General features: G+C 34.7%; 1 protein-coding gene across 1 annotated transcript; it reads left to right on the top strand.

Moving 5' to 3' along the window:
• Nucleotides 1-122: 122 nt before the first annotated feature.
• On the top strand, nt 123-16,384 carry LOC113515927 (carnosine N-methyltransferase). The gene is made up of 8 exons (XM_026900232.3): nt 123-376; nt 2,035-2,323; nt 2,763-2,884; nt 3,782-3,932; nt 6,294-6,446; nt 8,121-8,272; nt 8,714-8,795; nt 9,171-16,384. The coding sequence occupies exons 1-8, from the start codon at nt 288-290 to the stop codon at nt 9,276-9,278; spliced, it is 1,146 nt and encodes a 381-aa protein (XP_026756033.1). The 5' UTR covers nt 123-287; the 3' UTR covers nt 9,279-16,384.
• Nucleotides 16,385-17,246: the final 862 nt, after the last annotated feature.

Here is a 17,246-nt window from a genome sequence, read left to right as displayed (position 1 = left end):
CAAATATGTATATTGCAAGGTTTATTAATTTGTTATCAGCGACTCAGTCAAAGTTACAAAATGGCCTTTTGTACGTACGCATATATAAATTGATTATTGCGTGTATTGAGACGTACACAAACGTTCGAATGTCAAAGAATATCAGTCAATTTATTTCCTTTCCGACTCCAATATTATTAGACGTTTCCATAATTTTCAATAAAATCTCTGTATTTTTTTCCGATTGAATATTTTTCCGGCTAAATTTATAATCGCCTTTTTATTTTTTTAATCAAATAACACATAAAATGTCGTCCACATCTGCCGCAGACGAGATTGATGAAGCGAAAGAGCGGGCCCATTTCCGCACGGTTGTAAATGCATTTAAATATTACAAGTGAGTAAATCTATAATTAAATACGACATAAATACCTTTAGGATAGCCCCTAGATCTAGCTAAATTAAACTTACTTTAAGTTTTTCATCTAAAAGTATGTAAAATCCTGCATAGCAACAGGTATTAGTTATATGATGTTGACTGATTCAATTAACCTATTTAGATTTATCAATAGTCTTTGTTTACGTCCTATACACGTGTAGGCATGTAGCTCTAATGTCTAACGCTGTTAGGTCGATTTTGGATGTAATTTTTTGTTAGATTTAATTTTGATTTACTTGTTTTTCTCAGTACAAAATGTTGATTCCAGCCATTATTTAGGTAATAAGTATATTAACCGATCAATTGATTAGGTACGGTGTGTTGATTGTTTTACAAAGTATTTTATTGCTATTAATACAAATTATATTAATAAGTACTGCATAATGACAAGCAAAATTGAAGTCATTCTGGGTATTTATACAATTGGCATGTTTAAGATTATTTTTCAGGAGGGCTAGTCTCTTAAGAGATTTGTATGTAGTCTAAGAAATATTTTTTTCCATAGCTGAAAGCTTTGCTCTTTATCTTGGGATGGGCGCCAGACAATACTGGGGTGGGCACAACACCTTAAATATGCTAATGACTTATACTTGTGTATTTATGATATAAAATTTAACACTAAAATGATGTAATCACTGAGCTCTCACCACAACAATGGTAAACTTGGTGACCTTGACATTGTAGGGTGTCTTAGCTGCTTTTTAAGACACTTCTAATTGGAAGGGTTTCGGTATTTGTGTGTATTTTTTTTCGTGGCTATGTTATATACATAGCTAATTCTGAATTAATTTTAATAAAAAATATAAAATGTAAACCTCTTAATTGGTAAATATAAGTGGATATAAAGATATTAAATATAAGAAGTTTTACTATTTTCTGCCTTTTTGATGTGTACATAGACATTGCATTCCATTTATTTAAAATCATCTACAACTGAACAAACTTTTTCTCTTTATGTAATCTATGTCTAGTTTTGTTTCATAATTATGTAGTTTATTTTTTCATTCAAAATAGGAGGTAATAAAATAAGGTAGAATTTTTTTAAGAACACAAAATTTTAAATTCATAATTTAAAAACTTATTTGAAATTTTTTTAATAATACTTGGTGCATTTTCAACACAAAATTGTCAATTATAAACATGCAGGATTATTCACATCCATATCAATGTCATTCTATGTATGCATGTTTTACTAGAATTTTTCACAGTATTGACATAATTCGGAATGTTTTAGGGGAGACCTTGTACAAAAGTCGATTGCTTGGGTACCTCTGTCCCATTCGAGTTTCAACCGTGAAGCAGTTGTGTTTGCATTGTTGTGTTTCGGTTTGAGGGATGGGATATGGAGTGAATTTATTGGGTACAGAGGAATAACACCTGAGTCACGCCATATCCCACCCTTCAAATCGAAACACAGCCATGCGAACACAACTGCTTCACGGTTGAAACACGAATGGGACAGAGGTACCCAAGCAATCGACTTTTTTACAAAGTCTGGTGTATTTTCTATTGGAGTAACTTTTTGAACAGCAAAATTTGTGATGACGATCAAATTCGCTATTTTTTTTAACCGTTTTTTGGTGATTTTGAAATTAAACTTGTTCTTCACATTACAGACTATGTAGCCTGGATCGTATTCATAAATCGGAGAAAATCATCTCAATGCTACCACCAAACCATCAGCGCCGCCTAGAGAAGTACAAAACCTATCTAACCAAATTCAAAAAGTGTCTAGATGTCAACAGTAGTGTGGTACACATGATAATAACGGATGTACATAACATGTTTGAGAATGTCGACCCCACTGACAAGTCTACGAACGGGACAGAGTGCTTCGGATGCGATTATAACAACTGCGAGGATGTGTCTCAGAAACAGCATAAGATGCAGCATGATGTTGAGAAGGTAGTACATTTATAGATAGATAGACACTCTTTATTATTTCCTCCAAAAGATTACAATAGTAAACTTCTTTACCCCCCTTTTAAAAAACCCCATGCTGTAATCTCTTGGGAAAACCTCGGCAGGGAGCTCATTCCACAACCTGAGTGTTCGTGGGAGGAAACATCTCTGAAACCGCGCAGTATGCGACCATTAAGGCTGTAGGACATGAGGATAGCGAGCTGTACGATGGTAGAAAGTGGCTGTGGGCATCATATTGAACAATTCCTCTGAGCACAATCCATTGTACAGGCGGTAGAACACGCAGAGTGAGGCAAAATCTCTCCTAAGACTTAAGGGTTCGATACCGCTTGTGAGCTTGGGATCATCGTTTGTAGGATTTTAAGTTTTTATGAATTATAGTGTTTATTTGTATTAATTATATTATTTTTTAAATTTTAAGGTACAATCAGTATTGAAGAACATAGTGAGGGATTGGAGCGACATGGGCGCGGCTGAGAGGGAGCAGTGCTACAAGCCCATACTCGATGAAATCGAAGAACGGTTCCCTCTCGACGAATGCGAGTATGTATTTTTTTTTTTTAATTTATGTATAGGAAATCACTTGTCAGCACAAACTAGTGATTATCATAAAAATATCGCCATCATCATGACAGCTGTTGACCATCCGCTGCTTAATGTAGGTCTGTCCTATGGGTATTTAGAAAGCTTGGTTTGTTACCACTATCGTTGTGTTACACCACTATGTTACAGCAATAAATATTTGTTTAAAAAACCTACTGATATATATCCATGGATTCGACGTAATCGAAATAGATTCGTGCTGGATTACATTCCCCTTCTGGCTAAATATGAAAAAAGTTATTTAGCTATGTGTGTTAAAGTATATAATAAAATACTGAATGAATTAAAATTTTTAAATGTGAATTTATTTAAAAAGAGATTGTATACTTGGCTGAATGTAATTAGTTTTTATGATGTAAAAGACTTCTTAAACAAAAAACAAAATGTTAATTGTTAATCCTAAATGAATTTTTGCATGCTATCTTGCCTTGTTAGTTAAGCACGAATGTCTGCCCCATTCGTGTTTCAACTGTGAAGCAGTTGTGTTTGCGTGGCTGTGTTTCGGTTTGAGGGGTGGGATATGGCGTCAATTTACTTGGTACAGAGGAATAACACCTGAGTCCTCAGGAATGGCAACGCATGGGGGGTATCATGGGCGAAACTGTATACTCTGTTATGTTCATGGTACTGCTCATGTCTATAGGCGACGGTTACCACTTTCCATCAGGTGGACCGTCAGCTTGTTTGTCATTCTAAGTTGTATTAAAGAAAAATGTACCAAACATTCAAAACTGTTAAGTAGTTTTTGCGTGAAAAAGTAACAAACATGCATTCGTTTATTCAACCTTTCGCATTTATAATATAATTGGAATTAACTATTATTTCTCTATGTTACAGAGACCGTAGTCACATCAAAGTGCTTGTTCCTGGTGCTGGTTTGGGAAGGTTGGCTTGGGAGGTGGCCGCTCGAGGGTTCACCTGCCAAGGAAACGAGTTCTCACTCTTCATGCTGTTTGCCAGTAACTTCATACTCAACAGATGTCCCCAGGTTGGTGTTCGAAACGAACCTTCTTAGTTTCATTGTAGCTTTCAGCCGTCAAGAAAGGAGGTTTTTGTTTTACAATACAGTGGGCAAACGAGCATGCGGCTCACCTGATGGTAAGTGACTACCGCGGCCCAAGATCACCCGCAACACCAGAGGCACTGCAGGTGTGCTGCCGGCCTTTTAAAAAGGAATATGCTCTTTTCTTTTTTCTTTTTTTTTATTTTATTTATTTATTTATTTTCTCCACAAATCTTACAGAAAGTTACATGAAAAAAATACAACTATATATGTATGTATAATTAAAGTCTTTTCTTGAATGTTATGTTGTCGTATCGGTTCGGTAATACTGCTGCTGGAAGTTGATTCCAAACAGTGGTTGTGCGTGGAAGAAAGTGCCTTGAAAAATGCACGCTGGAAGACCGCCGCTCGTCCAGATGGTTGGGATGAAACTTTATATTGTTTTTTTTTCTTCTATCAATTTAAATGGCTGCCACCAATTTTGATTGGTGATTCTGCCAACATTGGCATATTTAACCATGACATCATGGTGAAACACTCTTATTTATATGGTTTTTTAATTTGACCGGTAGTTAACAATATGACTATGGGATATAGCGTGAATTTACAGGGTACAGAGGAATAACACCTGAGTTCTCAGGAATGGCAACGCATGGGGGGGTATCGTGGGCGAAACAGTATACTCTGTTATGTCCATGCTATTGCTTATCTCTATAGGCGACCGTTACCACTTTACATCAGGTGAGCCGTCAGCTTGTTTGCCATTCTAAGATATATATATATATATAGATATATATAGATATATATTCGATAGCCATCTTACAACCCTATTGCGGAATATAAAAATCGCGATTAACAAACAGGCGTTGTTCGTAAAACGGTGAAAATTTGAGGTTGTATATATTTTTCAATGCTAAATCATAATAAAATAAAAATGGAAAAATTTGTCAAAAAAATTAAAAAAAAATTTTGGGGAAAGTCATCCTTATCGTTAAGGGGTATAATAAATAGATGTTGGCCGATTCTCAGACCTACCCAATATGCACACAAAATTTCATGAAAATCGGTAAAGCCGTTTCGGAGGAGTTTGGTAACAAACACCGTGACACGAGAATTTTATATATTAGATATATGCATATGGAACAGAGGTACCCAAGCAATCGACTTTTGTACAAAATCTTCCTCTGGTCTACTTGTACTATTATAAATTTGTGTCAATACAGACAAACAAACAGTACAACGGTTATACATATAGATAAACATACTAGTCAATTGGTAAATAGTGTATGTGTGTTAAACCAACAATAACATATATAAAAAAACGTTCACGCTCACTTTTTTACTTTATCCGAGCAGTAAGTGCTTTATATAATTCTCAATTTCGTGTACAATATAGTATATGTCATATATGTGTAAGTATATGTGTTATTCATATATATTTATTCGTTTATATATGTAATTTTAGTATGTATGTATATCAATAATTACTAGTATCGCATTCGAGTATTCTGACACTTCCCTATGGTTGCCTGGGAGAGAATGATTTTAGCATTAAGTCCGCCATGTACACATATATGTACTAATGAATAAATAAATATAAAATAACATATATACGTGTGATTTACTTTGATCTATTTATTATAATAATGTATTTATGTTAATGTATTATTATTTATATTATATATGTATGTTTATGTATTGTATTATTATTTTTATACTTAGAATATTTTGCATTTTGTCTGATTCCTTTTATGTATTTACTGTGTCCGACTAGCGCCATCTACCGTTCTCTCTGTACTTATCCATTATTTATGCCAGGTTGTCTGTAAGAGATTGCTTTTAGCGATAAGGCCGCCTTTTGTATATGTACATTGTACATAAAAGAGCATCTTCTGTCCTCATAAACTTATTATGTTTATGTATGTATATATACATATTTTGTATGTGAAGAGATATTTTATGCTTATGTATATATGTATATGTATTATTGTATACATATATGTATGTATTTTGATTTTAATTGTATGAGTTACTTATATATGTATGTCAACATATTTATTATTTTTTAATAGAAACATCTATAATGTTTCCTTCTATTATTGTACGCACACTGCCCGCTAGTAATTAATGCTCCTTTCCACTCAGGGTTTGCTGGAAGAGAACTCTTACAGAGTTAAGCTCGCCTGTTGTACATCTTTATTTTATATATATTATATGTTGTAATTTTTTGTGTACAATAAAGAATAAATAAATAAATACATTCTGTATAAATACTCCTTGTATACATCTCTACTGTGCGCAATAAAGAGTTTATTATTATTATTAATATATTTTAATATTTTCAAGGTAAACAAACACACAGTCCACCCTTGGGTCCATCAATACGTGAACAACGTGACCTGCGAGCATCAGCTGCTCGCGGCCAGGTTTCCCGACGTCAGCCCCACCGGTGACCGGCCCAATCACAATTTCTCCATGACAGCCGGTGACTTCCTCAAGGTGAGAAATGAATTAATTGAAAAAAAAAACAAGGCTGTATGCTGTAGTTTTTTTGCCCTTTTTTTACGACTTCCTAAAATATGGCTCTATGATTGTAGTTCTTTTGCCGTCTTTACTGACTGACTAAAGAAACAAGTTTGAACTTTTGGGGGACTGTTACGTAATCATGACGCCAATTCTAAACCATTAATATGGCTTTACTTCAATTGTTGTGTCGATTTTAATTTTGCGGCGATCGTAGCTGTCGTTTTTTTTAAAGAGCAAAACATTGTTGCTAAAGAAATTTTATATGCAAACATGTAATTTAATTTTTTTATACAACTTAGAATGCCAAACAAGCTGACGGTCCATCTGATGGAAAGTGGTAACCGTCGCCTATAGACATGAGCAGTACCATGAACATAACAGAGTATACTGTTTCGCACATGATACCCCTCATGCGTTGCCATTCCTGAGGACTCAGGTGTTATTCCTGTGTACCCAGTAAATTCACGCCATATCCCAACCTTAAAACCGAAACATAGCCATGCAAACACAACTGCTTTATAGTTGAAACACGAATGGAACAGAGGTACCCAAGCAATCGACTTTTGTACAAAGTCTCCCTCTGGTACATGTACACCCTCATTTACAGAGAGGCTTAAAAAAATAATAAAAATTTAAATTTAGAATCTAATAAACATCTCGTCGTTCATCAGTGACTGTATTATAGATTTAAGATGTACCTGCGGTCCTATTTTAAATAGTTAGAACGAGACACCCTTATGAGCAAACCACTGAAGTGTGAGCGGGACCGAAAATATTTGGCTTGATCTGCGTACGCTTTTATTTTTGGATGGCTCAACTTCTTTGCCATATTAGAAGCATTATGTTTATATTACACGTTCAATTTAAATAGCTATGTCACTATTATACGTCGCGAATAAGGAGGTACATTTTTTATTTGTTCGTTTGCTCGATGACGTCATTCTATTGCTGTTTCATAATGCATACTGTCAATATTTCTATTTCATTCTCTTTTTATGGTGTAAATGTTTACGATTAAAGTTGCTTTTACAGAGCAAGTAATCATAACGTAATTTAAGCGTTGCCACTGCATTTTTATATTGTTGAAATTGGAAAATGAATCTATGTAACCAAGTCGTTTCGATACAATATCAACACAAAAGTATCAACACATTAAAATAAATTAATATTCAAACCATTTTACAATTATAACTAGAGATCCACTCTGGTTTTACACGGTATATGGATAGAAAGAAATTAGTATTTTATATTAGCTTTAATAGGCAAATTTTTGATACCTTAGTTTACTGTAAGTTTCGTACGTATCTCTTTAAAAAAAAAGTATAGATTGTTTAATATATATTGCCTATATTATTCATATATAATGTAGCTTTCTACGGGTAAAAGAATTTTTAAAATCAGTATAGTAGTTTTTCGAATTTATCCGTTACAAACAAACATACAAGAAATCAATTTTTTTCTCTTTATAATATGGGTTTATATATGCTTTTATGCAGAATATTGCTATCGATAGGTATCGTAAAAGATTGATCCGTTTAAAAGTGTAAAATTTTTAATTTCAATGAAATGGTTACATAGATTTCGTATTAACTTTTTTTCTTCGAAGTGCTTTGTTCTAGACTACACAGACTAAATGTTTTTATACAGGTATATTTGGATGCTGACGAATGGCACTGCGTGGCGACCTGCTTCTTTATAGACTGTGCACCAAACGTAATAGAGTTCATAGAGAGAATATACACCATACTGGAGCCGGGGGGCTACTGGGTCAACTTGGGACCGCTGTTATATCATTACAGGTTATATATTTATTTTTTTAAATAAAAATAGTATGGTAACCCCGCCATTGCTATACGAAGTTTACGTTGGCGGGGCACCAGTTTAATGATAAGAGAGGTAAATTTTTTTTTAATGGGTGAATTTGACATGGTAACCCCGCCTGTGCTTTTGGTATACACTGGCGGAGTACCAGAGAGAGGTGATGGGTGAGAATGAAAACAGTTAGCCCATCATGATGAATTCATCAGGAATTAACCATGATAGTTTCCAGGGGGAACCGCGTGGAGGTCGACCTGGTTGGGTATATTGCTAGCAATGGGATTTTTAGTCTCCATTACTAACAATCCCTTTCCCTCTTACCTTTTTGAGGTTGCCACGCTTATCTTTTACGCAAAGTGGCTACCAGCTCTCGGGTCAAGAGTGACCTTCGATGAAATAATTGGCGATTCTTTTGTTAACAGTGACACACCGACTGAAAACAGCATCGAGCCGCCATATGACATTCTATTAGAGATAATAAGGGACATCGGATTTGATATATTGGTAAGTGTAATTGTTTTTGTTCGCTTACCGTGTGGTCCCGGCGTAGAATGGACCACCGCTTCCTTTCCCGTGGGTGTGGTCACTGCAATCACTGCAATCCTATTTAACATCCCATTCCATATTGTAATTTGATAATGAACACGAAAAAATGTGTGAAATGGCGCGAAATCGAAAGCAGTTTTTAAAATAATAAACGTGTTCCAAATTCAAAATAATTTAAAAGTTGAAAAAAAGAAAAGTTTTTATTTAACAGTATTTATATCATGTAAAATTGTATGAAAAACTTGACTCGTTGTTCTCGAAGCATTTGTACGGAGACACTCTGTCTATATGATCTAAGGTTTTTTTTTTTAAATCAACTTTTTTTTTTTACAGAAAGAACAGACAGGCGTTAAAACGAAGTACGCCCAAAATCCCAACTCTATGATGCAACACGAGTACGATTCAGTGTTCTTCGTGTGTAGGAAGCCTTATTGCATATAAACTGTATGTATTATATTAAAAAAAAAAAAAATATTATAAAAGTCATAATCCTGCTTTCAAGGATTCTAAATGTTATTTTTTGGTACTCAGCAGCGTAATGTAAAGTTTTATACACTATAACACGTTACATTTAAATATACAGTCTGTGAACAAAAAGGTGTAACAAGTCGATATCCAGTACACGTTCGAGCGTGGCGCCCTCTAGTGTCGGCAGTTTTAATCCGCCGTCGTTATATCGTGACACGTGAATGTATAAATATTGTTGTTCTTTTTTTTTTTTAATTTCCTGCTTTATACAAACTGAAATACAAATTATTAGAGTAAATGGTCAAAAAAAAAAATTTGAAACTTATTTTAAAAAACAATTTAAAATTTGAACTAACATCGAGTTAATGGAATAAGGCTTAACATTTATGTGTCGTTTCTCGTCCCATGTTGATGAAAATATTTAGTTTTGCCAATTTATAATGGCAAACACAAGTTTATTTGAACCATTTTGGTCGCATAATTCCTAATTAGGTACAAACCTAATGGTTACAAAATATTAGGTAAAAATTTTTTTAGGCACGTGAATTCTGTATTTGGATTTCGACTTGGTATATCTATCCTTTAAACTCTTGTAGAGTTATTAGAGTATGATACCACAGTACTTTGTCAGTTAACTGTTCAAGGAATTTCCATAAGGAACAGAGAGAGGGCCTACCATGAAATGTTTTTCGAAAATTCATGCCTGAACAAAATACAAATTTGTGTCAAAATTATATGATACATAGTGTTGTAAAATATTAAAAATGCTAAAATATTATTCCTTTGGTCTTTTATAGTTGGATTTATGACGAACGAAATTTTAAGTTTCATTTACTGGGCCGATTTCGGTCCGTATAAAAACACTAAATTGAGTCCGAAATTTCGGTATTTCATTTCATGGTAGACCCTAAGTTTTCAATTAGTCTGTTTTTAACCAACTTTAAAAAAGAAGGTGTTTCTCAATTTAGTCGTATTTTTTGTTTGTAACCTCAGAACTTTGTAATTTTGTTCGGTTTACAAAATTGGAAAATTCTTTTTGTATTATCTGAAAGGATACACTTTCAGATTGGTGCCGTTGAAATTTTAACAAAATCGGTCCAGCAGCTTGGTTTTTAAATTGAAATTTATGCTGAATTAATTTTGCCACAATTGAAGACGTTGTTTTTTTTTTGTGAAGCAAAATTTTAAATTATGTATGAAAAAAAAAGGAATTATCGACAAAGTACTGAAGTGTTAATATTACATGAGACTAGCATGTTAATTTGTAATTGTGCTGGGGCCATATTTAAGTTACATATTTGTCACGATGCCAACGTCTGGCAGGATCTGCTTCGTCCTCACTTATCATCCGTTACTGGTGCCCCGCCAGAGTATACCGATAGCATATGGGTGATAGCTGAGAGTGAAGAGACAGGTTAGTTAATCGTGATGTTATTTATCAATTGGATGGAATGCAGCACGAGGGGGACCTCATTGGAGGTAAACCTCATTCTGCATTATTAACAATCCCCCCCCCCCCTACATGCGGGTTTTTTTAATGGGTGACTATGGAATGGTCATCCCGCCTAACGGAATACGCTGGCGGGGCACCAGTAAGGGATGATAGGTGACGATGAAAGCAGGTCAGTTAGCCTATCATAACGAATTCCGCTAGAATTAACCACGATGGTTTCCAGGGGAAACCACGTGAAGGTCGACTTGGTAGGGTGTATTGATAGCAATGGGTCAGTTAGATCCCATTACTAATAATCCCTTTCCCCCCGCTCCAGAGGAATACCATTCCATTATAACCATAAAAACAAAATGCCTCAAATATGGCCCCAGCGTACAACCATTGTATTACAAAAGTAAGGAACAAGGACGAAGTAGCTAAACGTAATAAATACATAATGTGAATCGATTAAATTTGAACTGTATTTTCAAGTATTTTAGTCAGTATTTTGTATAGCATAATATTATAGGAAGTAACAATAATGTCGTATCTCATTAGGTAATGAAAGTATGTAAGTACAATTGGAAAGATTCTAAAATGTAATGTAAAAATTTAGTTCTTGGAAGTGGCAACACGTGCATACTTCCCATTAGGCATGAGTAGTATAGATACCGATCCGATATCTATATAGTTAATCTATAAAGTTTTTTTTTTATACCACTGAGGTGGCAAACATGCATACGGCCCACCTGATGGTAAGCGGTTACCGTAGCCTATGAACGCCTGCAATACCAGAGGTCTTACGCGTGCGTTGCAGACCCTGAAGAAACCTCTTTACCACCCCTTTTGAAGAACCCCATGCTGTAGTCTCTTGGGAAAACCGCGGCAGGGAGCTCATTGCACAACTTGAGTGTTCGTGGAAGGAAACATCTCTGAAACCGCGCAGTACGCGACCATTGAGGCTGTAGGACATGAGGATGAACTCCCTGTCGATGGCGATCCAGGTGGATCAAACATTTCGATATCGCCCACATCGGCCGGATATTTATTTATTTAACTCTTTATTGCATCAAAAACATAGAAATAAACAATGACATATAAACAGTTCAACTGAAATACAGTAGCGTGAAGTACAGATTAAAATATACATATAAAGGTACAAAAGGCGGTCTTATCGCTAGGGCAATCTCTTACAGCCAACCTTTGGTTAAAGGAGAACATATAGAAGTGGGCAGGTGGCGCAAGAGTGAATCTAAGAGTAATCTATTTTCGAATATGTTAAAAGTCTGTTATCCAATATTATTTTTTGCATAACAGACTTTTGACATTGTATTTAAATTATTTTAACATTATATTGTCACCGAAATATATAGATATTGCTATATGTTATCCCATTCGTGTTTCAACCGTGAAGCAGTTGTGTTTGCATGGCTGTGTTTCGGTTTGAAGGGTGGGGTATGGCGTGAATTTACAGGGTACAGAGGAATAACACCTTAGTCCTCAGGAATGGCAACGCATGGGGGGTATCATGGGCGAAACAGTATGTGTGTGTACTGTTATGTCCATGGTACTGCTCATGTCTATAGGCGATGGTTACCACTTTCCATCAGGTGGGCCGTCGTCAGCTTGTTTGCCATTCTAAGTTGTATAAAAAAAAATCTGCTACTTTCCATCGAGTGTACCGTCAGCTTATTTACCATTCCAAATAGAGAAGTGATGTCACTAATAATACCTCACTTGGATATAAGAGTTATACTAAAATTGACAATCTGAATTGGGGATAATCATTTAAGATGACAAGAAACCGTTTTAAGTCAACCTTGTTGATTATTTAGTGATTTTTAGGTTACTAGAATTCTATACAATATTTCGTTTCGAAATACACTATCGGGACTTAAAGCGACGAAAAATCTTTATAGGTAAATAGTACTTTCATATTTGCTTGTTAATTGTCGACGTTTCGACGTGGATTGCACTACGTCGTAATTACTAAGTACTATTTGACTGTAAAAATTTTTCTTGGCGTTAACTCCCAAGAGTGTATTTAAAATATGTGTAAACAACGTGAAAGTTTAAAACTATGTTTCGTTTCATTCCGCCATTTTATATATAATGGCGGATTGAAACAAAAATAAAAATGGCGGAAATCAAACAAACTAGCCTCTCTAGACAGCTTTATTTTTTGTCTGTTGTACACATAAAAATAATGGCGAAAAAACGAACAATTTGCCCATTATTTACATTTAAATATATCCGCCATGATAATTAAAAAATAGCGGTTAAATACAAAAGCTTATGTCATAATTTATTATATTCAAATAATGGCGGAATATAACAATTGTTTATTTATACAAGGTTTTTAGTAAATTTGACAATTTTGAGTGTATCGATCAATCTTAGTCACTAATAATAAATGAAGTGCCTTATTTTTGTAATACATCCAACAATATTAAATGATAGACCATAGATAATAGATAAAAAAAAAAAAGATACTGCAACTATCTTATTCTAAATTCGAAAAGTAATTGCGTCAAATTTTTTAACGACTTCAAAAGAAACGGATGTTCCCAATTTATCTGTGTTTTTGTTTAGAATCGACTTCGTTGTTTACTACTGTTATTCTATAATAATTTTGTAAGGATAGAATTTGCATAGGATCAATATACGTTATTCTGCTTATTTCGACAGTCGGTTAAATGGCGGGAAAAACAGATAGTGACAGTATCTCTCTGTATTTATATCTGTTTTTGTGCTCTGTCGTATGCTGAACAAATAGTCTTATAAATTGATGCAAATTCTAAAAGCATTAGTGTTTCTTTCTAGCGTGAAGCAGTTGTGTTTGCATGGCTGTGTTTCGGTTTGAAGGGTGGGATATGGCAGTGAATTTACACGGTACAGATGAATAACACCCGAGTCCTCAGGAATGGCAACGCATGGGGGGTATCATGTGCAAAACAGTATACTCTGTTATGTCCATGGTACTGCTCATGTCTATAGGCGACGGTTACCATTTACCATCAGGTGGACCGTCAGCTTGCTTGCCATTCTAAGTTGCACAAAGACATATAGATACATTTGAAGATGCTGTGTTCTTTTTTTAATTTATTTGTTTTTTAATTATCTATGATAGTAATGTTTGGTAGAATTTGCATCATATATATAGATATATACACTTTGTTTGTTTGTTTGTTGTTACAATTAGTGTTATAATTTTTAATCGCTAAAGCGAACAACCGACTGAAGGTATGTTTAGTTCTTGTTACCCTATTGTGACAGTAAACATTAGTGATGTGTTAGTATTGTATTTAGTGTAAGCTGTATTTTGTTGGCAACACTAACCCTATTCTGACGAATGTGTACCGCCGAAATTAAAAAAAAAAATCTTAGTTATTTTTTAATAACAGTGACCTGCAATTATTGGTTAAAAACATTTTGATCGTTGGCTTTGTTTTTTTTTTTATTTAAATAGAATTTTGTTCTATCTAGCTGTCATAGACAACCTGTCAAAAAGTGGGCTAACTTGTTGTTGCTCATAGAGATACAAATAAACATTATAAAAAATTGGATAATGTATTTATTTATTTTTTTTTTACTTAAAAAAATAGTATTTAAAGTGATTTTTCCAAAAATCTTATCTTTTTGAATAAAGAATTTAATATTATTAGTTAAATAATAATTTGCTATAACTGGAACAGTTTGATTTTTTTTTTAATTATCTATTGCAAAATATATGTAACTTAAAAGTGCAATAAAGAATATATACATATACATAAATATACAATAGGCACATAGGGGGACTTATTTCAAACAGAGATATCTTCCATTCAGTGTTGCCAGAATCTTTCTTTCAAATGCAAGTTTTTTCCACTAGGAGAGAAGACATAGAGAAATTTAAAAAAATATAGTATTTTTTTCTACATTTTATGGTCGTTTAATAAAATGTGGGTTTCTTTTTACGTTTATGAAAGTTTTTTTTTTGGAGAAAAAAAGTAAATAAATTATCCATTTTTTTTTATTTCGGCGCTACGTCATTCGTTCTAGATTATATGTTTACGATGTATATTTAATATTTTTTGTTATATTAATTCAGGTGTTTGTTTCACAACATGTACTAGACTGTTTATTGAAAAATATAATTGGTTCCGTATATATTGGGATAACATGGACATATATATATATATATATATATATATATATATATATATATATATATATATATATATATATATATATATATATGAAGTTAGATTAATGGGTGTTGTAGATAACGTTAGCGTTCTTCGAAGGAAATGTTTAAAAGGCTAAACTGACCCAAAGGAGTTCCTGTAACACTGCGACCGTTCCATGATCTTTTATGTTCGACATAACGTTATGGCAATAGCAGTGAACGAATTGGACATAAATAATATAGATATAATGTTTCTACCGTGAAGCAGTTGTGTTTGCATGGCTGTGTTTCGGTTTGAAGGGTGGGATATGGCAGTGAATTTACAGGGTACAGAGGAATAACACCTGAGTCCTCAGGAATGGCAACGCATGGGGGGTATCATGGGCGAAACAGTATATGTACTCTGTTATGTCCATGGTACCGCTCATGTCTATAGGCGACGGTTACCACTTTCCATCAGGTGGGCCGTCAGCTTGTTTGCCATTCTAAGTTGTATAAAAAAAAATATAGAAAAAAATGCCCTTTGGAGATGTCAACTTTACTGAAGACTCGAAACTAAAAAAATTTAACCGAAATTAGTAATCGCATTTTCTGAATGTCACCCATTGCTATCACTCACCCTTGCAAAGAATGCTTAAAATTTCGATATCACCTGTATGTAGACATTGATTATGATTGTTATTGTGTATTATTATTAAAACATCCTGTATTCTATATGTGAAAGTATGTAAAGATGCTGTATTTGTGTAAAATTTTGTACACAGACCATGTTCCGTGTTTTAATGTAATAATTTCGGGTTTAATTTGCTTCTTAAATTGGTCGAGTGAGCTCGACTAGTTTCGGGACCACTCCGGACCCTTAATCTTGAGCGGCTGTGATGATTTCTTAACCAAATTACGAGTAAGTTGAACTGGTAGTTGTTACATTAAAATATACTGTGTACTTAGTCCAACTTCGCACGGACAAAACCGAGGGATATGGCTTTGTGTGTAATGATTATCTGTTATTTGGGCAAGCGTATTTGAATTGAAAATGATAACAGAGGGTGAATCTACCGCCTGACGGTCTAGTTAGATTTTTTTTAAGTGTTTTACATCACCGGAGAGTTAGTTGGAGATTTAAATTTACAAAGTTAATTATTTTAGTTAGTTTAACAAAACCAAGGTCTCACAATTAAGTATTAATATTAGATTAGTGTATTGAATTACCACAAATTGTGTGTGCATATTAATTCAACAGCCTAAATCCTCGTTTATGGAGAAGCAGATAGTTTTTTTTTTAAGAAATGGTAACCCCGCCTACGCTAACTGTATACGCTGGCACGACGCCAGTGAGGCATGATAAGTGAGAATCAAAAGGCAGGTCAGTTAGCCTATCGTGATGGATACACCTGGATTTCAGCACGATGGTTTCCGGGCTCACGTGAATGTCGACCTTTTTTTTTATACCACTGAGGTGGCAAACAAGCATGCGGCCCACCTGATGGTAAGTGGTTACCGTAGCCTATAAACACCTGCAATAGCAGAGGTATTACGCGTGCGTTGCCGACCCTGAAGAAACCTCTCTACCCCCCTTTTGAAGAACCCCATGCTGTAGTCTATTGAGAAAACCTCGGCAGGGAGCTCATTCCACAACCTAAATGTTCGACTTGACATAGTATATTGTTAGCAATGGGACTGGTAGTCCGCAGTACTAACAGTTCCTTCCCCCCAGGAGTAGAGATCCAGATCTTGCTTCTCGCCCACTTCTTGGTACGCGTGGATTTCAGAACAAGGAAACCCAATGAAATAAAATAGTTCTACATGGCATCTCAAGTAGAGACATACCAATTTTTTTTTTGGTGGATGAAAATGGAATGGTTACCCCGCCTGTGCTAATGGGATAAGCTGGCGGAGCACCAGTGAAGGGTGATAGATGAGAATGTGAACAGGCCAGTTAGTCCAACATGATGAATTCATCAGGAATTAACCATGATAGTTTCCAGGGGAAACCGCGAGGAGGACGACCTGGTTGGGTATATCGCTAGCAATGGGATTTTTAGTCTCCTTTACTAACAAGCCCTTTACGCCCATAAGCCAATTTTTAAGTTAGACCTTCTGGAACACAACGGTGTGAACTGCATCCAATTTGGTACAGTAGTTTTCACGTGATGTCGAAACAAACAGACGGACAGACGAAATTGCTAAAATGATTGGTTTTGACTTCAATTGGTCTTTTCAGGGTACATTATTTATATCTCCCATTTACAGAGATCGTATTACAGACACCAGGATTAGTAAAGCTTTCGGTTTTTCAACTCTGTCTTTCCATAAACGAGGTTTTTCGTCCAAAATATATGTC

Source organism: Galleria mellonella, unplaced genomic scaffold (assembly GCF_026898425.1).
Source record: "Galleria mellonella isolate WM207_F2 unplaced genomic scaffold, CSIRO_AGI_GalMel_v1 utg424, whole genome shotgun sequence".
Classification (NCBI taxonomy): domain Eukaryota; kingdom Metazoa; phylum Arthropoda; class Insecta; order Lepidoptera; family Pyralidae; genus Galleria; species Galleria mellonella.
Note: the sequence above shows the minus strand (reverse complement) of the source record. Positions and strands in the feature narration are given on the sequence as shown.

Coding starts and splice junctions, on each gene's coding strand:
- LOC113515927 (XM_026900232.3), top strand. CDS start 288: ATGTCGTCCACATCTGCCGCAGACGAGATTGATGAAGCGAAAGAGCGG. Junction 377..2,034: donor AATGCATTTAAATATTACAA/GTGAGTAAATCT, acceptor TTCACATTACAG/ACTATGTAGCCTGGATCGTA. Junction 8,796..9,170: donor ACATCGGATTTGATATATTG/GTAAGTGTAATT, acceptor TTTTTTTTACAG/AAAGAACAGACAGGCGTTAA.